This window comes from Pollachius pollachius (assembly GCF_949987615.1).
Source record: "Pollachius pollachius genome assembly, chromosome: 18".
NCBI classification, from domain to species: Eukaryota; Metazoa; Chordata; class Actinopteri; order Gadiformes; family Gadidae; genus Pollachius; species Pollachius pollachius.
In genome coordinates this window covers 6,941,948-6,965,384 of record NC_136951.1, presented here as the reverse complement: position 1 = coordinate 6,965,384, position 23,437 = coordinate 6,941,948, and the positions used below count along the sequence as shown (strand labels likewise).

At 45.4% G+C, this 23,437-nt stretch overlaps 2 protein-coding genes across 2 annotated transcripts in view; one reads left to right on the top strand and one right to left on the bottom strand.

Moving 5' to 3' along the window:
- Positions 1-15,305, top strand: part of niban2a (niban apoptosis regulator 2a) — a 33,516-nt gene extending 18,211 nt beyond the window's left edge. The window contains exons 6-14 of the mRNA XM_079755644.1: positions 4,657-4,772; positions 7,109-7,213; positions 7,594-7,756; positions 9,978-10,165; positions 10,565-10,720; positions 11,242-11,355; positions 11,764-11,871; positions 11,964-12,075; positions 12,866-15,305. Coding sequence (XP_079611770.1) covers positions 4,657-4,772; positions 7,109-7,213; positions 7,594-7,756; positions 9,978-10,165; positions 10,565-10,720; positions 11,242-11,355; positions 11,764-11,871; positions 11,964-12,075; positions 12,866-13,734 — 1,931 coding nt within the window. The 3' untranslated portion in view covers positions 13,735-15,305. The remainder of the gene's footprint in view (positions 1-4,656; positions 4,773-7,108; positions 7,214-7,593; positions 7,757-9,977; positions 10,166-10,564; positions 10,721-11,241; positions 11,356-11,763; positions 11,872-11,963; positions 12,076-12,865) is intronic.
- A 1,335-nt stretch (positions 15,306-16,640) lies between these two features.
- On the bottom strand, positions 16,641-22,817 carry slc31a2 (solute carrier family 31 member 2). The gene is made up of 4 exons (XM_079756112.1): positions 22,605-22,817; positions 20,827-20,893; positions 18,845-19,079; positions 16,641-17,328 (listed from the first exon to the last, which is right to left on the bottom strand). The coding sequence occupies exons 1-4, from the start codon at positions 22,608-22,610 to the stop codon at positions 17,154-17,156; spliced, it is 483 nt and encodes a 160-aa protein (XP_079612238.1). The 5' UTR covers positions 22,611-22,817; the 3' UTR covers positions 16,641-17,153.
- Positions 22,818-23,437: the final 620 nt, after the last annotated feature.

The following is a 23,437-nucleotide window of genomic DNA, read 5'->3' as shown; positions in this document are numbered from 1 at the left end:
TGTGTTGTTATTTTTAATGGAGCTGTGTGTGTGTGTGTGTGTGTGTGTGTGTGTGTGTGTGTGTGTGTGTGTGTGCATGTGCGTGTGATTCTCTAGTCCTGAAGTGCTAACTTGCTGTTTAAGTTCCAACACATGAGTCAAATCAGAAGCAATTTACAGTTAGCTAACGTTACCAATTACAATTACTTACTTACATTAGTGGTAAAGTCGGAATAAACTGAAGCAAGGTGTTACGTATTATTTAAGGTTATCACGTGTGTAAAACATAATACGTATTCTAGTTTGGTGTAAGAGGTACTAGTAATTGTTAACATAGCAAAAAAGAACAGATAAAACAAAACACTGTTTCAAGTGGATTATCGTCTCGTAAAGACGAAGCACCGAGGGCACTTTGTAACGCATACTCTCCAATGTGTCAATGCTGTATTGTTTACTTCTGAGTTATGAAGCGTCGAAACAGTGAACGAGACATTTGAGAGGAGAAAGTTTCATGCAAAGCAATTAAATGAGATATCACACACCGAGCAGAAACTGACAGGAGATACCAACTTCTGCCTAGAGAGACACTGTTCATAATATCCAAATGAGTGCAACCGCAAGGGAAATATCCTCGTGAACTACAATGCAGTGACACACATGCAGACACCAATGGACCCACGAACATGCAAATGTTATAAAGTGTGTGTGGATAAAAGGATTGATGTTTCTGGAATGCAAACTTAATCAGTAAGTAAACCTCATTACAAAACCATATGGTTACGCCCACGTTACATAGCTATTATGGCTGTTTAATTATAGCTTATCTACAAAGTCTGCATTGGCTACTCCTTTACAATAGGCAAGTGTCCCTTTGACTCCAGCTCTCTCTCTATATATATATTTTTGTTAGAGCATTTGATTTATTGATTGCTTCAGGGATGTAACGAGAATTTCAGCAAATATGACAAGTAATGCTTCTCGAATAAATTAGAACCTAGAACCTCTTATCATTATTATTTTCAGTCCACAACTATCCCCTGCTTACAAACCTAGCCATATGATTGGTCCAACTGTCCACACATTGACTTACGACCGGGATAAAACAGAGGTTATCCCTTCTGACCCGGGCAAGAAAAAACACCACCCCCACTTCCTGCTTGGCTGCTCCAATAATAAGCAGCACAAGGAGCCAACAGAAGCCAGCCGTCATGTCCCGCCCCTGACTGTCGGTCACTGGACCACCATTGACCCATCAATCACAGTGGGTTACCTTCTGCAACATTCTAGAACACTCTGCATTCTAGAAGAGCCTCCAAGCCTCTAGTGGGTCCTGAAGTTCTTGGCTGAAGCACCCAGTAGGGAACTGCCAACTCTGTGGAAAAATGTGAAGTCTGGTCAAGTTTAGCATATTATGTATATTTATTACTGTGTGTGTTAGAGAAGCCAAGGGGAAAACCTACCAAATTCTGTGGGAAAAAGGGAAAAACCATAAGAAGGAAAACACACCGGACAGCGTTCCCTCCCTCCCAGAGTTGGCTATGGTGGGAATAAATGCAAAGTAGGTACACGTGAAACTACTAACTGCATATTAACAACATTTAAAAATGTACTGCAATTAATACAAAAAAGCAGGGCAATAGTAAACCCCTTTTTGTCAAATAATAAAACCAAAAGGTACGGATAAAGGAAACATGAATGTCTTTCAGGTGAAAGGAGATACACATATTTTCTACAGTATGGACATAAACACAAGGACACAAGGACGCATAAGTATTTACATATAATAGAAATATATTTCTGGTGGAGGTGAGGGCCTGGGAACTCAGAATACCACCAACCACAGTGCTCTGAGTTAGAGGGAGGAAAACCTCTGAAATACACACTGTGGTAAGTGCTGCCACATGTTCCTCTATATACATATGCACACACACACACACACATCCAAACTCACACTTACACAAACACAATTATAGAGCCATTACTTTGCCAATGTTGGCCTCTCCCTATTTCTGTGGCAATCTCTTACCTGATCCCGCAGCCCAGTCAACTGGATCAGATTATGATCAGATTACAATCGGATTACAGAGGCAGACGTCCACTTCTAACCTGCTCATTGTCCATTAGTGTAACTCAATACGAGGGTCGTGAACGGCCACTTGAAAAGTCCTTCACTTCAGGCCATTGTATCGCTGTGGAGGCTTCTTTTCTTTTCTTCTTCTACATTTTTAACAGTGACATGTTCAAGAAGCTTAAACCAAGGTCGGTCTATAAATATCTCAAAGCAACTATCATTTCAGCGGCAACCTCCCCAAAATAACAACTTTAATTTAGACTCCATGCCTCTGATCTATTTATACCCATCCCTCCTCTGTCATACCCACACAATTCTATTGTGTCTCTTTGCAGTGCGTTTCACGTGGCGTTGTTCTCATTAGTTATGTTATTTGAATGGTGTTGGTCTTCGGATTTCATTCAGGGAGTCAGTCAGCTCGTAACGGATACCTGCATACCCCTGGCATTACGTCACTTGAAAGTTTTGATATTGTTGAAGAAAAAAGCGTGTTCAGAGTTTCTAGATTGGATTGGTATTGTTCAATGACATTAAATCAGGAGAAGTTATTTCAACATTTAAATAAATAACCCAGTTGAACCAAAATACTGAACAAATAATAATAAACTGGATACAAGGCAATGATTAATACCAGCATTGATTCATCGATTTCAAACTCATTTAACGTACCTCAGTGAAAGTCTTCATTCTGATGATCATTACGACCCTTGTGGTTTGACCCTGTGACCCTCATAAAACCCAACTCTGGGACCCCTCCCTCCCCTGCTTCTCCCTCATAGCCCACCCCTTACCTACACACCCTCCGACTGTCCCGACCCGCACACCCTAACTCCACGAATCCCTGCCTCTCGCCCTCTCTCCCTCCCTCTTCTCCCGATCCCCTTCATGGTAAACTTGCTTCCTGTCTTTGTGAGGTCCTCCTGGGTCGGAAACTCAGACGAAACATCAAGAGGTTGAGTGTATGGTAGACAAAACACCACAGACACTCCATCTCTCTCTCTCACACGTACACACGTCACACACACACACACACACACACACACACACACACACACACACACACACACACACACACACACACACACACACACACACACACACACTAACACACAAATACATATGCTGTGTTGACACAAATACACACACATGACTATCCATAGATGTGCTCCAGTTTTCCTATTCATGTGCTCTGGACCAAACACGACCCATTTTCCATTGTACTCGAGCGTCCGTGATTCACAGACACACTGTTCTCGTGTGGCTGGACTGAAACCGCCTTTGCAATCATTGAATGCCCATGATTTATATGAACTTATATACATTAGACCTTTTGAATAAATATTACATTACTATTCAAAAGGCATCCTCCAACTCATCTCCTGTATACATCCCAAATATCCCATAAACTGTACTTCTCTGTTTTAGCACCTTGTTAAGCAAATATTCATTGGAATACTTAAATAAAAGAAATTCTACAACTTCTGTGCCAAGAGGGGTCCAGTGAAGAGTCAGCCTGACACCAACAGACACATCGTAACCTAGCCTTGGCAGTTTATTTTAAATCACGTAAACACACACACCGGTGTGTTATCACCAGCACCAACTTCCTGGAAACACACGCGTCTGACGGTCGCCCAGTGCCTGATTCAAACCGCTCCCATTGTCCCTGCGTCGAGGAGGGGACGGTAACCATAGCAACGCCACACGATCAGTGCCCCAACCAGCCCACAACTTCCTGTTTCATGGATGACATACAGCTGTGGGAGGGGGCGGCTTGGTGGGTGGCTGGTGATTAGAAACTGATTGTGTCTTTGCCGATCCCTTCGTGCATGTGTGAACACATCACAAACACGGTGGTGGAGATGTGGCGCTCTAGAAATCTGTTTCTTGGAATTGACTTGTGTAAAGACACATGTTGTGGTGTGCTGCTGGCATGGCGGTCTGTGTGCAGTGCGTACCACCAGTTTCTATTCAAAGAAGATAAAACGAAGACACTGGCTGCGTTCAAAATCGCATACGCCTTCTTTTTACTTGCAGTTCGTGCTGCAGCTACCCTTACAAAGTACCTGGTGTTGCTCAGAGTATGCATACAATTGGAATGTACTACAGGTGATTTCACTGATTAGCACACCTGTAGTGCCAACCATTGACTTCTTGAAGGCTCAGTTGATGTGACGTAACTTCTGATGCGCAGACGATAGTTGGGCAGAACAGACGAAAAGCATGCTGGCTTGCATACTGCAAAATGCGACCGGATATAGTACCATATCCTGGTATGTTGGGCGTACTGCATTCTCCATACTATGCATTGGGACATATTCAATATTTTTCTGGCATACTAAATAGTATGGTAATATTGGTATTGGGACTTGACCCGATCTCAGTGGTGGTGTTCTCACACAGACCTTTAACACAACATGACACCACGCTGCACCTGTGGTTCCCTAAAGCAATCACACTGGAGTACAGTAATAGAGTAGAGTACTGGAGTACTAGCGCACAAGTAAAATCTGGAGGAGTGACTGCAGGAACCTCGTGATCAACCATGAGCCTCCTTTGGTTCTCTATCTCATCCGGGTTCCTTCCTCTTCTCTTTCCTCCACCAGGTCTCTCAGAGGACTGCAAGGTCCTGACCCCCGCCTTCACCGACGCCGTGCGGCTCCACAGGCAGGCCAAGGGCCACTACGGCACCTGGGACATGATGTGTGGAGGACCGCCGCAGGTAGGGAGGACTCATTACAGCCGGTTCATTTGATGTTCCATTGTCACTTCCATTGTGTCAGAAAGGTACGATTACCAGTAGACAGATACTTTCTCTCCAGCTTATCCTTGTTTCTTTCCAGTTTGTCTTTGAGTGATGTTATAACGTAGCTTTGAAGGACATGTATGTGCTAATCAAGATTAAGTTATTTAGTAAATTACTAGATATTGCTCAGAAGGACTTGGAGTGAAATCTGATATAAATCATTGAGGAGCAGGTAGGGGTTAAGGCATCTTGCGCTAGGATAATTGGTTACAATTGTCAATTTTAGAATGGCCCTAGTTTCAGGTGGTTCTCAAGTATCTATTGAAATATAGCTTGACCACAACTATCACTTCCATAGTTTCATCTTCCCTCTTTGTTATCCCTCTCTTGATAAAATGAAAACACCTCTTATCCAAGCAGGCATGTAGTTAGCCAGAAGCTTATTCCATCGAATGTTAACATCACTGAAGTCTGGCTCAAAGGCTCAGGGGACGAGGTGGGGGTAATTGTTCCTGTCTCATCTGGACCAGGTGTCTAGACATTTCGTATTCGCGGTCTGAGACCGACTTCAGTTGTCCAAACATCACACATAAGTCACATGCCACCTTGTGTTGGTGATAGAGCTGTCCGTCGTCCTTCATTGCTTTTAGTTTGTACCGCTCCTTGCTGTCACTAAACAAATCACTACGTTATTTAGCAGACACTTATTATCCAGAGTGACTTAGAGTGCGTTCAGATACATGAGCAGGGAGTGGTGAGGGCACATCTTGCTCAAGGATAGCCACAGGATAGACCGTGGACGTTGGGATTACAAAAATATAAAGTTTAATGGATCGTAAATATGGATTACTTTCAATGAATCTAAAAGACGAGACAAACCCACACTCACGGTTCCTTGGACTTCCTTGCTTCAATCGCCAGAGTTAATAAGTCCCATGACATCTAGCAAAAATATAACTGAGGTATGAGGAATTCCAAATGCCTTTTGTATCATTGAAGAGGTGTATTATTAAGGCCTGATAATCAATATTTAGAATATTTGAACAAATATTGGGGAACCTCAATCTTGGTCCATGCAGATGGTTTGAACCCCTTTCAACATCACACCACACTCTGATTATATGCAGGGCCTGTACAAACCAGTTGTCAAGGCTTATATCTCTCGCAATCTCCTGCCACCCGGATGCATCAGGTGAACTCAAGTGGAACCTAACGTCTGAAAACACTCACAGCCTTTTGTTTGTGCGTCATGAGAGGCGTGCGCAGCATTACATTTTTACCATAACAATAACTTGCTGGCAGAGTGGAGGAACCGCGATCCGAGGAGCATGATGGAATGACCTGTTCCTCAGAGCTCTCTCTCTGGTTACCTGCGCTCCTAAACTGTGTGCATGAGCTCGCCTTCACGTGTTTTCAGCTAGCGTTTTCCAAACACCATTGGATGAGTGTTAAAGACAAGCTGCTGGTGATAAATGTGACATTTCAAGTGAAATCCAACTCTTTGACGAATGATAAAATAAAAAATAAAATAAAAATCTATAAAATATAAAATATTAAGAGCATTTACATGCCGTTACGTTTTCAAACACTATTGGATCAGTGCTAAAGGGGCCCTATGTTACCATCAGGGGTTGATGAGCCACTAGGACAGATCACAGGGCGGTAGTTTGAGCTGTCCGTCATACAGGGGGACACGCCCATGTGTAATGTTAGGGGAGGTTTTCAAACAATCCACACCACAGAAAACAAAATGGTAAAATAGGCACTCAAAGCCTGCCTAGTGTTACTTTGAACAATGGGTCAACACAGTAAGCTGACACCTTCTTCAATGGCAATTAAATTGTTCCACTCTCTATTGTCTGTGTCAACAGATTTAAACATTAGCAGTGTTATCAAAAAACTGTTCAGTGACTCGATGTCTAATCGGTACCTCCAGTTTTAGTGTATTTGTGTTTGTATTTGGAATGTGTACACAACACAAGGTACTAGTTCTACACAGACACACTGAAATACACCAGGTTTTTTTTTTTCTGATTCTTATTGTTCCATGATTGTAATACTGTGTTTTTGTGTGTATGTGTGTATGTGTGTTTGTGTGTGTGTGTGTGTGTGTGTGTGTGTGTGTGTGTCTCTCTAACTGTGTGCATGTGTGTGTGTCTCACTCTCTGCATCTGTGTGTGTTTGTGTGTGGTGTGTGTGCGTGTGTGTGAGTGTGTGTGTGTGTGTGCGTGTGTGGTTGTGTGTGTGTGTGTGTGTGTGTATGTGTGTGTATGTGTGTGGTTGTGTGTGTGTGTGTGTGTGTGTGTGTGTAGATCCTAGCTAACCTGGTGATGGAGACTCTCCATCCAGAGATGAGGAGTCTGATCGCTCACAGAATCAAAGGGAAGCTTCAGCAGAAACAGAGACACTGGATGCTGGTAAACATCAACAACAACATTATAGTTCAAACATGAGTTATTTACAAAGTCTGTTGACCTTTACATGTAACAATTTCATGGTGTGAACTAAAAGCAAGTGAAAATCATCTTTTATTTCTAGGGTCAATAGAAACAAATGAATACATTTTGTTCCACGACTTTTCTCATGATGAAGAAAAATATCTGCTCAGTGTACAGGACACCATAGGATATATGATGATCTGACTTTAACTGCCAAAATAGGCCCACAAGTGTATGCTGTATTAGACTGACCCATCTGTTCCGCAGCAGCTCAATGTATACAGGCGGACGGGCGTCCATGTTCACATGTCTATGCTGGGGCCATGCTGAACGTGACCCCGCCTCCTCCCCTCCTCCAGATCTCCGACGCGCTCTACAAGCAGGTGCTGCGCCACACCCGGTCCCAGTACGAGGCGCTGGTCCAGAGCTGCGAGGTCCAGAGGCCCGTGTGGGACGCGGGGCTGCGCACCGACATGGACCAGATCATCGCCTCCAAGGACCACGTCCAGGGGAAGATGAGAGGTAGGAGGGGAGGGAGGGGAGGGGGGGGAGGTAGGGGAGGAGAGGAGGAGAGAGGGGAGGGAGGGGACGGAGGGGACGAGAAGTACTGAGAAGAGACTTGAATTCATTAAACTTAAAAATAAAATGTATTATATATATACGGAGAGATACAGAGGGAGACAGAGAGAAAAAGAAACAGAGAGAGGGACAGAGAGAGAGAGAGAGAGAGAGAGAGAGAGAGAGAGAGAGAGAGAGAGACAGGAGACAGGGACAGGAGACAGGAGACAGGGACAGGAGACAAGAGACAAGAGACAGAGACAGAGAGAGAGAGAGAGACGGAGAGAGACAGAGAGAGACAGGAGACAGGGACAGGAGACAGGAGACAGGGACAGGAGACAAGAGACAGAGAGAGAGAGAGACGGAGAGAGACAGAGAGAGAAAAAGAAACAGAGAGGGACAGAGAGAGAGAGAGAGAGAAATAGAAATAGAGAGAGACAAAGACAGAAATAGAGAGAGACAGACAGAGACAGAAAGGAACAAGAAGAGAAAGGGAGAGGAACGTACACAAACGGACAGAGAGTGTCATTGACAGACAGACAGACAAACATAGCCATTAAAGAAGAATCCCACCCGCCGTGTCACACCCTCTGCGGTCTGGAGTCCAGTGACACGCTGTGTCATCATCACCATCTGGGTCTCATGTTCCCGTGTGTCGAGCTGTCTGACATCAAGCCACACCGGACCTATCCAACATGGCTGCCGGTTACAGCACTCCGAGGCAACGTGGAGCTAAAGCAGAGCAACCTGTCACTGAACTGTTCTCAGTGACAGTTAGGGACCGTATTGGGTGTCCATAGTGGATCTTGTTTGGCTGTTGTGTGTGGAGTGCGGTGCTGACATGGTGACTAAGCCCAACAGAGTCGGACTCCTGCGTCTGTTTCCTGTTTCCTGTTTGGTGTCTCTGTCTCCATCCCTGTCTCTCTCCTGCTCTCTCTCTCTCTCTCTCTCTGTCTCAGTTTCTCTCTCTCTGATTATCTCTCTTTCTCATTCTCTCTGTATTCAAATCAATTAAATTCAAAGAGCTTTATTGGCATGGAAAATAAACATTTACATTGCCAAAGCAGCTTTTTAAATGATAAGGAGTCAATAAATAGTGCAGAAAGAAAGGATGAAGATTACAGTGAAATATAGTATCTCTCATGCCAAGCCAAGTCATATTTAATCACAGTTCCAGTCTTATAGGCCACGCCTCCCTACCTTTACACCTAAGACAGACAGGGAGAAGCTTCCAGAAGCCCAGAGGGGAAGAGGGAAAAAGTGACTGCTCCTAACCAAGTTCGCTAGGAGTCCCAAGTTGCAGAAAAGGGCTGACATGTCACAGTAAAATAGATCAAACACACACGTTTTGACCTCCTTCTCTGTCTGTAGCCACCATGTCCAAGACATCAACACCATGCTCTGGAGATGTGTCTCAATGTCCATTTCCATCGTCATGAAACACTGCTCTCAAAAGAGCCAATCCCGCCCACACCTTTGACCTTGGTGTGTTTTCCTATGATCACATCCACTTTAGTCTTGTTTCCTATTGCTCACTTTGTTTCTCATCGTCTTACTCTCCCTCTTCGTCTTTCTTAAGCTCCGAGCCGTCACCAGCTCTTTGTCCGCCGCCGTGTGATTCATAAAGTTGTACTTTGTTGGCAGTGGTTGTTGGCTGTTGTTTTTCCCTCCCCCTATCCGTGGCTTTGTTTCTCTGTGAACTGAGGTAGAACGACTACATTCCATCGCTGGCACTGTAGTCTTACACACACACGCACACACACATACGCATGCGCGCACACACACCCACAAACACACACACACACACACACACACACACACACACACACACACACACACACACACACACACACACACACACATAAACTCACACATAAACAAACCCATGCAGTAAGAAGATCTGACGCTGTGTAGGAAAAATTACGCCAGCACGTCCTTCATGTGTTGTTTGTGTTTGTTTGCTTCCGTACATGTGTGTATCCACGCACTTAAGTCAAGGGGATTCAGAATGACGGCGACGCCCAACAGTTAGGGTCGGAATGCTGTGCAAAAGGACTTCCGGAAAATGAAGATGCGTGACATTAATTTGCGGGTCGGGTTAGGGCATTATAATATCTGGAAGCTGGTGAGCTAGGAGCCGCTCCACCGGCTCTAGTCAGCTAACCCCTCCACCCCTTCTCTGCAGCGCTGGTGCTGCCCAGGGCGGAGCAGCTCCTGCTGGTCAGTGTGAAGCCGTACGTGGACTCCATCCTGGAGGCCCTGATGGAGCCCACCAGCAGGGGCTTCTCGGAGGTCAGGGACGTCTTCTCCAGGGAGCTGGTGGAGGTCAGCAAGAACACCCTGAACGGAGGGGGCAAGGAGCTGCTGGGAGAGGTGGGCTCACTGTCTTATCTCATCTGTGTCCGTCTGTCTGTGTCTGTCTGTTGATCTGTCTTTCTGTTGCGTTGTATTTATCTCTTCATGCATCGGCCTGTCCCTCTGTCTGTCGGTCAATCTGTCTTTCTGCGTGTGTATCTATCATCTATCTGTCTGTCTGCCAATACCTGTCTCTCTTTCCCTCTGTGTAATGCTGGTTCAATGTGAGACTGTGTTTTAATAACCAGGGAGGATCGCCTACTGCGCATGCTCTAGTGCTCTCCCAACACCGTTCCTCTCCCATAATCCCTGACTCCTTCATTCTGTCCTTATTGCCTTCCCCTCCCCCTTGCTCCCTTTCCTCCCTTCCTCCCCCCCCTCCCTCTCTCTCTCTCTCTCCCTCTCCTCCCACCACAGCAAATGGAGAGGCTGTCCATGCTGGCCTTCCACCCGGTGAAGATGCAGAGCTGCTATGAGGAGGTGGAGCAGCTGAACCTGGACGGACTGCAGCAGCGCTTCGACGTCTCCAGCCCCTCCGTGTTCGTCCAGAGAGCCCAGATCCTGATGAGAGAGGTGACCCGACGCTGTCACTCTGCTGCGTACATGAGTTGATAATCAAACAGCACATGGAACTGGTTATTTGGTTTAAAGGTGTGGTCGTACTAGAGTACCATTACTTTTGCGTGGTTTACCGCCACACACACACAACGGCGCCACTGACTCTACTCCCACCTAATGGTCGCAAAGAGTACTGCAACGTGTTAATAATATATACATATTTTTTAAAGCCTGCAATGAAGGTCGACGCTTTATACAATTGAAGTGATAAATTCATGGATACAAAATAAAAAATATTTAAACTGTATAAGTACAGTTACTATTTTTAACACTGGCTTTGTATTTCTTATGCTATTACTCTATATACTACATCTTTCCACATGTCTATCTACCTTTATTGATATCTCACTTTTTATTGCAATTTTTTTCGCATTTTTACTGATTACTGTCCTGTCCTTTCTGCTGTTACACCTGAATCTCGTGTCTGAGATTAATGAAGAACATCTCATCTTGGTCTGAACCTCTCCTCTTTTCAGCAAATGGACAACGCGGTGTACACGTTTGAGCAGCTGCTGAACCAGTCCCTGGAGGGCCAGGAGGACGAGGACCTGTGTAAGACCATCCAGAAGTGTGAGGACCGGGTGCTGAAGGTACGAGAGAGAGAGGGCTCAGGAGGTTCTGCTGGGTTGCCGGGCAACTGACTGATGGGATGGTGCTGAGGCAGGGAGGTTTCAGAGAGACGAATAGAGAGATGGATAGACGGACGTACGGACAGCTAATCAGAGAGATACACAGACAATTAGACATAGATGGAGACACCGATATATACTTAGAAAGACATTTAGAAAGACAGATCTATGAGCTTTGACGGAGCTATGAAGTCAGACATGCTTCTTCAGTAAATCCATTCACACTGTGTGTGTGTGTGTATGTGTGTGTGTGTGTGTGTGTGTGTGTGTGTGCGTGTGTGTGTGCGTGTGTGTGTGCCTGTGTGTGTGCGTGTGTGCCTGTGTGTGTGTGCCTGTGTGTGTGTTTGCGTGTGTGTGTGTGCTGTACAGAAATACGACTACGACAGCAGCACGGTGCGCAAGAAGTTCTTCCGAGAAGCTCTGCTGCAGATCATCATCCCCTACATGCTCAAACACCTGTCTCCATCCTGCACTCCGGTGAGTACCAGTCTTCACAGTCCTGTTGTGTCAATGTGAGCTTAACCCTGGACCACTAACCCGGTGGTTTGATTCATGTTCCCCGTCTGCAGGAGCTCCCTAAATTCAAGGAGCTCATCTTTGAAGACTTCTCTCGCTTCCTATTGGTGGAGAACGTCTTTGAGGAGGTGGTGCTTCACTCTGTCACCAAGGACATCATGATGGGTGAGCACGCAAGCACGACACATACACACGCACACACGCAGGTACGCAAACACAAGCACACACGCACATACACAGATACACAAACAAGGCACAAACAGACGCAATCTCTGCACTTGCATATGTTACCCTTAATGATGGGATGATTTCCTGTTTGGCGGACACATCCCCACATTCCCATACGCCCCACAAAAGGCCGCAATTCTTCCATAAAATCTAAATGGACTGACATTCTCTTATTGGCGGCCGGGATTTTCCTTTGGTGGTCCGTAGTTTGGCTTTTAATCTTGGCAGCTGGCAAGTCATTTATACGAAGGATTATTATTTTTTTATTCCATCAACCCAGTCACTAACCCTCTTCTCATCCCTTTCGCTCCCCTCTCTCCCCTTCCTCCCCTCTCTCCCCCCCTCTCCCCTTTCTCCCCCTCTCCCCCCTCTCTCCTCCCTTCTCTCCCCTCCTCTCCCCCTCTCTCCCCTCTCTTCACCCCTCTCCCCCTCCCCCTCTCTTCACCCCTCTCCCCTTCTCTCCCCCTCTCCCCCTCCCCCTCTCTCCCCTTCTCTCCCCCTCTCCCCCTCTCCCCTTCCCTCCCCCTCTCCCCCTCTCTCCCCTTCTCTCCCCTCCTCTCCCCCTCTCTCCCCTCTCTTCACCCCTCTCCCCCTCTCTCCCCTCTCCCCCTCTCCCCTTCTCTCCCCCTCTTCCCCCTCTCCCCCTCTTCACCCCTCTCCCCCTCTCTCCCCTTCTCTCCCCCTCTCCCCCCTCTCCCCTCTCCCCCTCCCCCCCTCTCCCCCACAGCGGTGAAGGAGGCGGCGGTGCAGAGGCGCCACAACCTGTACCGGGACAGCATGGTGCTGACCAACAGCGACCCCAACCTCCACCTGCTGGGGGAGTCGCCCTCGGTGGACTGGTCCACCAAATTCTCCCCGGACGACCCGGAGGGGGAGGCCGGGGCCCAGGACGAGGGCCCCCGGGGCGGGCTGGCGGCGGCCAAGAGGAGGCGGCAGGTGGTGTCCATGATCCAGCTGGACGGGGTCCCCCTGGCCTACGAGTCCTGCATGGAGGTGCCCGGCGTTGAGGGCATCCCGGAGGAGGAGGGCGAGGACTACGGCAGGCGCTGCAAACTAGGGATGGAGGAGGAGGAAGACGACGACGACGAGGCCAGGATGCTTCCCCGGACCCCCAAGTCCCCCGACAGCGTGAACGAGATCCGGGGTCTGATCAACCCCGTGGTGGAGGTGGAGCACCCGGAGGCCGAGGAAGGCGGGGCCGACGGGGCGGAGCCGGTGTCGGCTACCGTCCTATTGGAGGACGGCACGGTGGAGGAGGTGAGGTCGGTGACCACCCTGGTGGAGGGGGGTGACCAGCGGAGGGTCTCGCCGCAGGACATGATGAAGAGGCTCATGGGAAAAGACAGGAAACAGGAAGTGACCGACATCGAGCAGGCCATACAGGAAATAGATCTCGCCGTGCAGGAAGGCGGGAAGGACACGGATTCAGAGGCCGATTTGGGGCAAGCTTCGTCGAAGACCAATGAGGGTTTGAACGAGGTAGGGCCCCAGCCAATCAGAAACGGCCTGACAGGAGGGGACGGAAATGCAGAAAAGGTGGAAAACTTTGGTGAGAAGGTAGCTGTGCAAATCTCCGACGTCGTTTGTGAAATTTAAGAAATTCATTAATTACCTTTCATCAATAAAGGTAAATCCTAAGCACGGACTTTAATTTGCATTTATCTTCAGTCTTATCTTTCAAAACTATGCGTGGCTTCATTTCTAGGTTTTGAAATCCTACCAACGTTTGTCTTATTTATAACACTAAATGCTTCACTTGGAATTCAATTACATCTGATGTGGTATCTACTGTTAGATTCTTTAAATACTTAGCATTTCAGAAACCTTTTAAGTTTCCTTTATTAAAGTACTTTCAACGACAGTACAGGGATTTAATACATATACTGCCACCTGATTGGCTGATTAGTTAGCAGCGTTAAAGAGCAGGTGTACAGGTGAGCCTAGTGGCAAATAAGAGTATCTACATCCTGTGTGGACAGCTTACATGGTGAGCCATGTTCCAAAAAGGCCTCTTAACGGCTTCTAACAAAGCAGTCCTAGAGGGATTTCTTACTATTAGGTTTCAAATACATTTTCAAAGCGGTTTATTTCGTCTGATCCTAAGGGTGTATGATATATATTCTACTAAACGTACGACTTTCTGTTGGTATCATTTCCCCCTCGCCGTGACTTTAAGTTGCCTCCTGTTCGAGTATCGACACATTGTTGATGTGATTGTGGTCGGATTGTATTGAAATGACTGCTTAGTGCTTTATATGGAGTGAGCGTGGTTAGGGTAGAGGGATGTGTTTGACTAAATGTTACTTAGTCAAGGATAAAGGACGCAGTGAAAAAAAGACATTTAAGGGATGAGTTGATATTGAACTTATAGTTAGGACAGGGGGCCATGTGAATCTAGTTGTTTTGTAAGATGAATTACTAGCAAAGCACACAATGTTTTGTAACTGGAACTATATGGCAAGCACATTTTCACGCTCAATAATTAACCCTGTGTTTGTGACTAATTACTGGTCAATTACTGGTAAATTGTTTTATTAAATTTCAATGGTGAACTTGGAAAGGATAAAAGTGACGGAAAAATAACTAAAGGAAGATGAGGATGGTTATCCCCGGTGTGAACCAACAGGAGGCGCTGGAGCTCCATTTTGTCTGTCATCTATTACTGGCTTCTCTCGTTCTGAGGCGGCTTTAACATAATCATTCAATAATAGCGTTACTTGCAGGGGAAATTGTACATTTCCGTCCATTTTGTCCCCATAAGAGAGTTCTCTTTGTGTGGAAGACACTTTTTAAGATCTTTCTACTGGCCTTGTTATTGTCTATGCAGGGAAACTGGGTGTAAATGGTTTTGTATAACCGACTGTTCATACAGGTCATTCATAACAGCTTTAGACACAGGTTTCAATTCCCTCAAACAACTTCCCTCTTGATTTGAAAGACAATACTTCCTGATAACTCATTGGAAACTATACTTTGTGATTATGAGCTTGCATAAAAAACTGACTCGTTAACTTGTTTATTTATTATATAAATTATACAGTGGAGGTCTCTCTTCTGTCCATGTCACTTCTCTTTGCTGTTGTTTTCGATCGTATTCATTGTACATGTATGGATGACTTGCATTACATAATTATGTATTAATGGAATAAACATACCGATTACAGCAACTTTCCTGCCTCAAGTTACAGCCCAGTATCTTATGGAATCACGAATATGTTCCTGAATTGACATATGCACATTTCCTAGTTCCTTCATAGGTTGGCCTGATATTATGAACCATGTTGACACAATCTATACCAAGTCAATAAAGACAACCCAAACGTGGGACTGAGGGCCTATATCTTCATACAACACAGTGCAGCTGAACCTTGTGGGTGCAGAGACCTACTCAGCACTCGAGTTGAGGGGGGATGAGGGGAGATGGCATCCCCCTTTGGAATTAAAATTATCAAAATCATCCCCCTTCTGAAACAGCCATCCCCCCTTCCCATCCCGTTATTTTATCAATTAATGTGGAACTATTACCGCAATTTCATTTTAGCGGTTTCCTTTTTCAATTCGGCGCAACGTTACTTTTCCCAGGGACAGATTTGACAGCGATACTGCATTCTCGGGCAGTATGCTATTGTGCAAGCGCAATAGTGCCTTAACGAGTTCTCATTCCACACCGTACGAGACAGACACTGGTAGCGCGAAGCTGTCTCTGCATCTCAGACATCGCTTCCCCAGGCAACTCTGTCCCCTTTTCTCCCTTTCATTCCAACCCGTGAGCAACGCTAGTCTCCCTTCTCTGCCGAATGCATTTTTGAAAAAATAGAAAAATAATCAGTTTTTAAAATCCTTAAATGTGATGCATTCCTCCGAATCGTGTGGTGCGTCCGATCAGCTGCGTTTTTGGGGATAAAATATATAATAATAATAATTATTATTATTATCACACGTTGGTCTCCCACCATATGCGCTGTCATCAGCACAAATGATCTGTCCCTAAAAGTTAAAATCCACCATCCCCCCCTGGCTTTTTTTTTACAACGCGACCACTGGACCTACTGTGTTCCTGGCCGTTCACAAGACTTTCTTTCACATGTTCAGTGGTCCTATAGCCTGCTACTTATTAGTTGTTTAATATTTATATTATATTTAAGTTTCCCCACTGTCGCTGTTCAAATGTGCACATCTGCATTTTCAGAAAAAAATCCTTAAAATCTGTATTTTAAGAGGACCTAAAACAGCCCCAAAGCTGCAGTCAAGTTTCTACCCAAACATGGAAAAGAGAAACTTGAAAGAAGATATTAAAGACGTCAAAAATTATCAAAAAAAAGTTTTATTTTAAAAATCATTAAAAACACTGATCGGCCATCGGTAGGATCATTAAAGGGGACATATCATACCACCAGGTGTGAGTGTGATTAGCCATTACAAGCAGGTTTGAAAATGTGCAGCATTGTGACATCACAGGTTGGCGTGTCCATCTATCCATCACACATCTAGATGGACACGCCCACCTGTGATGTCACAATGCTGCTCATTTTGAAAACGGCTTGTAATGGCTAATCACACTCACACCTGGTTGTATGATATGTCCCCTTTAAAACAAACATCCTACATTCACGCACACTCCTTTTTTCATGGAAATCTAGCAGGTGCAAGTCAGGCTATCCCCTCATTCATGTTCCCAGGCCAGGGTTACCAGGGTAACAAAGGTTGGACCCAGAGGGCATTGCTGTTGACCTAACTACTAACAGTGGTGATCCATTGCTGCTTCGTGACGGTCCAGTCATCAGCTTGTGCACATAAAACAAACATACAAAATCGAGTTCTGTAGTAGGCCTACGGTGTACGCGTAGATATTGCCATGTTAGTAAAATCACTTTTTAAAAATGATTAAGTGTTTGACGAAAGTAATTCTATCAACAACTATCGTTGTACACGACAGAAGTGTAGTAAGACTATGATGAACTGTGAACTGTGGATCTGTCCGGTTAAAATTTAGCCCAGGAATTAGCCCAGGTAGTTCAGGTGGTTGAGATCCGTCCGATTAAAGGGTAGGCCAGGAAGTAGCCTAGACCGGCGCCAAACATGACACCCAGAAAGATCCAGACATTGTAGGACATGACACATAGCATTATCATGTAGCTCATGGCCACCTGGAGAACATGGAGAGCTGTCTGGACGCTGTGTAGCATCCACCTGCAGAAGAAGATTGAAAACACAATAGTTAGCCTGATATTTACTTTATACCCCTAGCAGCTAATTAATGACATGTATCTAATCACAGTCTATAGGACCACCTTAATGCCTTGTCCCTGTATTCACTGTCTAACGCTTATCTGCTACGGCCTTGTCCCTGTATTCACTGTCTAACCCGTACCTGCTCCTCTCTGTCTAACCCTTCCTTAACAAGCCATCTCTGCCATTTTCCTTTGAAAGATACGTCACTTCCCTTATCTCTCGTTCGCTCACGTGCCTAAGTTATGAAGCAGGCAATATTTATTAAACTTCTTTGTTGTTTTGTAATATTTGAAGAAAACTAGGAGCACATCGCGCCCTTTATTAATTCAGAATGAACAGCAAATATTGAGCCGTGTCTGGATTCAACAGAAGGATCCCTTATTGAGGCGGTTGACAACCTGGCATGACGGTAAACATGTTACTTAACACATTAGCTAATCCTATTATTTGAAAAAGAATGAGCATTGCTGCCATCTGTAAAAATTCCTTTCATTCCTTTTCCTTTCATGACATTTATCAAAATGCAGGTTTTCTAGGACACGTGGGAACCTTACCCTTAGGACCTGTCTCAATAGACACACAGTCTTACCCCTACCTCCTCCTTAATGATCTGTCTCAATATACACACCGTCTATCCCTGACCTTCTCCATAATGGCCTGTTTCTGTGTTTACTGTCTAACCCCTACCTGCTCCTTAACGACCTATGTTCACTGTCTAACCCCTACCTGCTCCTTAACGACCTATGTTCACTGTCTAACCCCTACCTGCTCCTTAACGTCCTGAATTCACTGTCTAACCCCTACCTGCTCCTTAATGTCCTGTGTTCACTGTCTAACCCCTACCTGCTCCTTAACGACCTGAATTCACTGTCTAACCCCTACCTGCTGCTTAACGACCTGTGTTCACTGTCTAACCCCTACCTGCTCCTTAACGACCTGAATTCACTGTCTAACCCCTACCTGCTCCTTAATGTCCTGTGTTCACTGTCTAACCCCTACCTGCTCCTTAACGTCCTGAATTCACTGTCTAACCCCTACCTTCTCCTTACAGGTTGTATCAACGATTCAAGGCCGAAACATAAATGATCACATTCATCTGATCTTTCCTCACGATCCGCTAGCTGCCCGCGCCATAAGCAGGCCGCCAAAAAAACACATCTCTGTAGACAGCCTATGCTCCGAGATCGCACACAAAAACAAATGGTACTACCAACCACTCATAACCAAAATAAATAGCATTCCAACCAATCACAGGCAAGGGGTGGGTGCTGTGGGGTTTTGCGCTGCGTTCATGATAGTTTTTACTGGACGCACGAAACGCAGAAGGGAGGGGCGAGCGGGGCTCTCTTTGTTAGGGCCAGCAGCAGTGACGTCACCCAACATGGCTGATGCAACCTTTAATGTCCTGAATTCACTGTCTGACCCCTACCTGCTCCTTACCGCTACCGCTATCCACCCTATCTATGATCCCTACCCGTTGGCGATGATAGGCGTGTCCGCAGGGGGCTGTATGGGGGCCAGGGAGGACTGGGAGCGGCCCGGGGCCAGCACGGAGATGCACTCCCCGGGGCTGCCGTCACAGGGCGGGGGGGAGCTGGGCCTGAAGCACTTAGTGCTGGAGAGGGGGCTCCCCAACCAGACCCTCCACATCTTCAGGAACTCAAAGAAGACTGTGAACAGGCACACCACCAGCACTGACAACACCATCCCTGCACACACACACACACACACACACACACACACACACACACACACACACACACACACGTTTTAAAATGGTACATTATGCAAAACAAAAAGTTATGTAATGTGAAAAACGTTATGTCATGTACTATAAAACAAACACGTCATGTAGTTAAACTCTAGGGCTACAAAGGTTTATTGCTCAGACTCTGCAGCCTCGTAGAGTAATCTGATGCAATCTTTGTTTGATACATCATAGCCTTAAGTACAAGCTGGTTTGCAGCAAACAAATACACAAAAGCAAACATGAGAACCATAGATGCCTGCGGAGTGCCTTTACACTAGACTGCTGCGAAACATCTCTTCTTCATTTCTTGGTGATTATATTTTACGCATGTGACGGAGAAGGATAGCCAAATAGCGTGTCAACAGTGCTCATTTAAACAGAAAACAGTATATTAGTATTCATGCATAGAGCTTCGCCTGCTTGTTATCCACACTTCTATGCTCCAGTGGGACAGGTTCAAACAGGATCATAGTGACATAAACAACTTTAACAATCACCCGTTGCTTTGCAGACAGTGACGGCAGGGACCACAACTCTGACAACGTGTTCCCCTCTGTAATGCCCGGCCCTAGCCCTACGGTACGGGCATCCCCGACGGCCCTCGCCATAGACTATGTTTAAGGTATCGTAGGTGCACCAGTCATAGAGTGGTGAGGCATTAGGTCACTTTAGGCACACATTAGTGTCTTCGAGTGACCACATGCTCCACTTATACAGCACATAGTCATGCGTGTGTCACAGTATATGCAATGACACCCCCTTGATCTTTGTACTAACACAAATCTACAAAGAACATGATTAGTAAGTACTTCATATTTGACGTTCACACACTTTTAACAGCGGACCACATGGAATCTCAATCTGCTCCAGCTGCAAATGTCTCCCTTTTGTGCAGGGAGCATTTAGTCGTTGAGCTGCTAGCAGACACTATTATCCAAAGAGACCTGCAGGGGATTCAGATATAGTTCATGCAGGATTTGGGATTATCAGACATCTTGCTTTAGGCCACCTCCATCATTATTTAAGGCTAATGATGCTGTTGACATGCCTCAGCGTTGAGGCTATACCAGGTGAACGCGCTCTGAATCAATAATAGATAATCAGCCGAGTCGCCCTGGACCTTCAAGGCCCACAGGTACAACGGCTTCGTTATCCAGAACGAAGCCTTGGTTACCAAAGTTAATTCTCTAGAAATAAGCCTTGGTTACCAAAGTTAATCATTTATTTTGCTACATGGACATTTCGACCAATCATGTGGCTGGAGAGGGTCATCTGTAAGTGTGTAATTGCCGAACACCATCTCGGCGAACACTAGTAAACTGGTGTCATTAAAGGTTTCAAATCCATGTAGACCGGCCACAGTAGAAGTACGCTTATTCAAACCCCTTTCAAAAAGCTACGTCCACCCACGCAACGAGTTATCTTCGGTAGCAAATCAATGGGACGAAAAAGTGAACATGCGTCGCTCCGCCCCTTGTGATTGTTGGTTTCCGGCCCAGGCTCTGTGCGTTCTCCCCCCAGATTTTCTGCTATAACATAGTAGGACTGCTGGATCAGGAGGTTCTGCTATAGCATAGTAGGACTGATGGATCCAAGATCACCTTAGTTACAATGCTTTGTTATCCAGAACAAAAGTGTGGTAACTATGGACTACAGTAACCACCGTACCTATGTTTGGAACCATGGATGGGAACATCAGCACGTACCTGGTAGGCTCTGGACGGCCCAGAAGTCAAACAGGAGCGTGACACTGCTGGATGCATCAAATGTCATCTAGGGAAGGGGACAGAGCACACCGCGACACGTTTAACTTACGACTAGAACATCTGTCTTCTAAAAGTATGGAGCCGGGCTCTCCAGGAGAGCAACATTCAGACATACTGTGGCATGCATGTCTATCAACAGCAGTTAGAGAGGGAGCAGAAACAGGGAGGGAGGGAGGCAGAGACTGAGCGATAGACAGAGAAACAGAGACAAATCTGCAATGCCATCTATCTAGAGCAGCTATAGAGAATACAAAGGGGCATATTGTCAGAGCTGAACAGCTGCCCAGAGAACACCATGCTTCAAATTTGGTTCATATCTCAAGATATTTCCCACACTGACTATCTCGCCTTGATACCCTTTTGTAAGATATGACAACGCACTTCAGCATTGTTCATATTCCCCTGTTGTTATATAGACTAATTTTGTATTAATTCTGAAGTAAGTAGGTCTATACATCTTCCCGAAAAAAAAAAAAGTCACTTAGAACTTTAGTTAGTTAGTTAACTTTAGTTACAGAAATTTGAAAATCTGAAATCTTCGGCAAATGAACTTGTGATCAGCAAAGTCACAACTTTTCTCTGTTTTGGGACCTCAGTGGTGGAACGAGCTCCCTACCGATGTAAGGACCGCAGAGTCACTCACCAGCTTCCGCAAAAAACTCAAAACTCACCTGTTCAGAGTTCATCTCGCCTCTGCATAGAAACCAATGCACAGCCACCATTGAATGTTGTACGTCCTGGCACTTGTACAAGGTACTTAATTGTGTAGCATCTACAGTAGCTGCTATCGCTGCTTTACACGGGGAATGGGTTAGCCTAGCGATTGTAATACTTGCACTTGGTTCTATGAACGTCTTTACTGTACCGACAGCGATATATTGTTTCACTTCTTATGACAAATGTACTTATTGTAACAAATGCACTTATTGTAAGTCGCTTTGGATAAAAGCGTCTGCTAAATGCCCTAAATGTAAATGTAAATGTAAGTGTACTTATGGGTGTCATCATTATTGATACATATAGCATTAACTATGACGTTAATATGGGGAAGTAACCTGAATAAATGCCAGTGTAGGGAGTGTAAGCCAACCTAGCATTCCCAACAAAAGGCCCAAACGAGGTCAAATAGATGTCTGATAAATGAACAGACCCAATCGCAACTCTAAAGACACAAAGGTTAAAACCAGGATAGGTATCGATCCTGTTGCTGTCAGGAATCACGTCAGACGTCAGAAATTAAAGTGTTTTAAGATTGGCTTTCTTTGAGAAACCATGGGCGGGTTTAGAGAAGTAAATAGTTCGAGATAGCAGATGGCTTAATCCACAGACCATATGCTATCTTACTCAAACAATCTTGAGCCTGTGCTGAAATGTATACTTTGGCCTACTTAATGACAACAGAACACATTTCTAGGGTAACTTAAAATTAGCATATACATACATTCATCTGCGAATACGGATGAATATTTAAGAGGCTACATTGGTAAACATTCACCACGGAGTGCAGCTCCCATATTTGCATAAATTCATTTTCCTGCCCGACCAGTACTTAGCAAGGCTGCGAAAAGGTACTAGACCTGAGCGCACAAATCCTCTGGTGCACCATTGCATATGTTGTTACATACCATTCAGTAATAAACAAATATACACCCGATAGTATACTTCATATCATTTCTACCAGGTCTTAAACAGCTGCAATCTCGCACAGTAGGACTCACCTGCATCGCGGCTGAGGGGGAGAAAGTCGCCTGTTTATCAACGGGGGGTCTTCAGCTGTCGGTTCTACACTCCATTCCCGACTTAAAGCGCTTTCATCACAGGTGAAAGTTGGCGTCGTTTCAAGATCGGTTCATATCGAGATCGTAACTATGTTTCTCCTCCGCCGAAACATGGCACATGCCTTGTCAGTCACGCGGCGCTGCTGACGCCTCTGTCTGGTCGTCGGTTCTTGGGATTTTGATCACGTGACAGTCCGGACGGAAACTGCCTGACCATATTTTTTTATACATGTTTCTTTCTTCACATGGCGCGCTGGTGACCTCTGTTGGTCAACTGGGGGTATGGCGTGTAGACCGCCTCAGAGCATGATGACCGCGCTGTGGTTTTAAGGCAGGACACATTACAGAAACAGGTCGAATAGTATCAGGATCAGAATCAGAATTACTTTAATTACATCTTTCAAACAAGAGTAAGGTAGTAAATGAAGGTAAGTAAAAATGAAAATATTAACAAATAAAGTCTGGTCTAGTATTGCAATGTGTGCTCATGATATAGCCTTTAATCTAAAACACTTTAGGGGGTGTTATAAAAGAAGAATACAATTTAATAGAATAACATTATTTTATTTTTTTTTAAAGTTTTGAATATCAGATTATTATTACGCTTAAAATCCCATTGCATACAACAATAAAAATAATTATATTAATTTATATTTTGCAGTAGAACCACATCCTCAGAGTTACCCTTTAAAGTTCCCGCGCCGGCAGGGCCAGCCTCTCAGCCTATACACTGGCGCGCTCCACCTGTGTCACGCCGAACCGCATTGCACTAA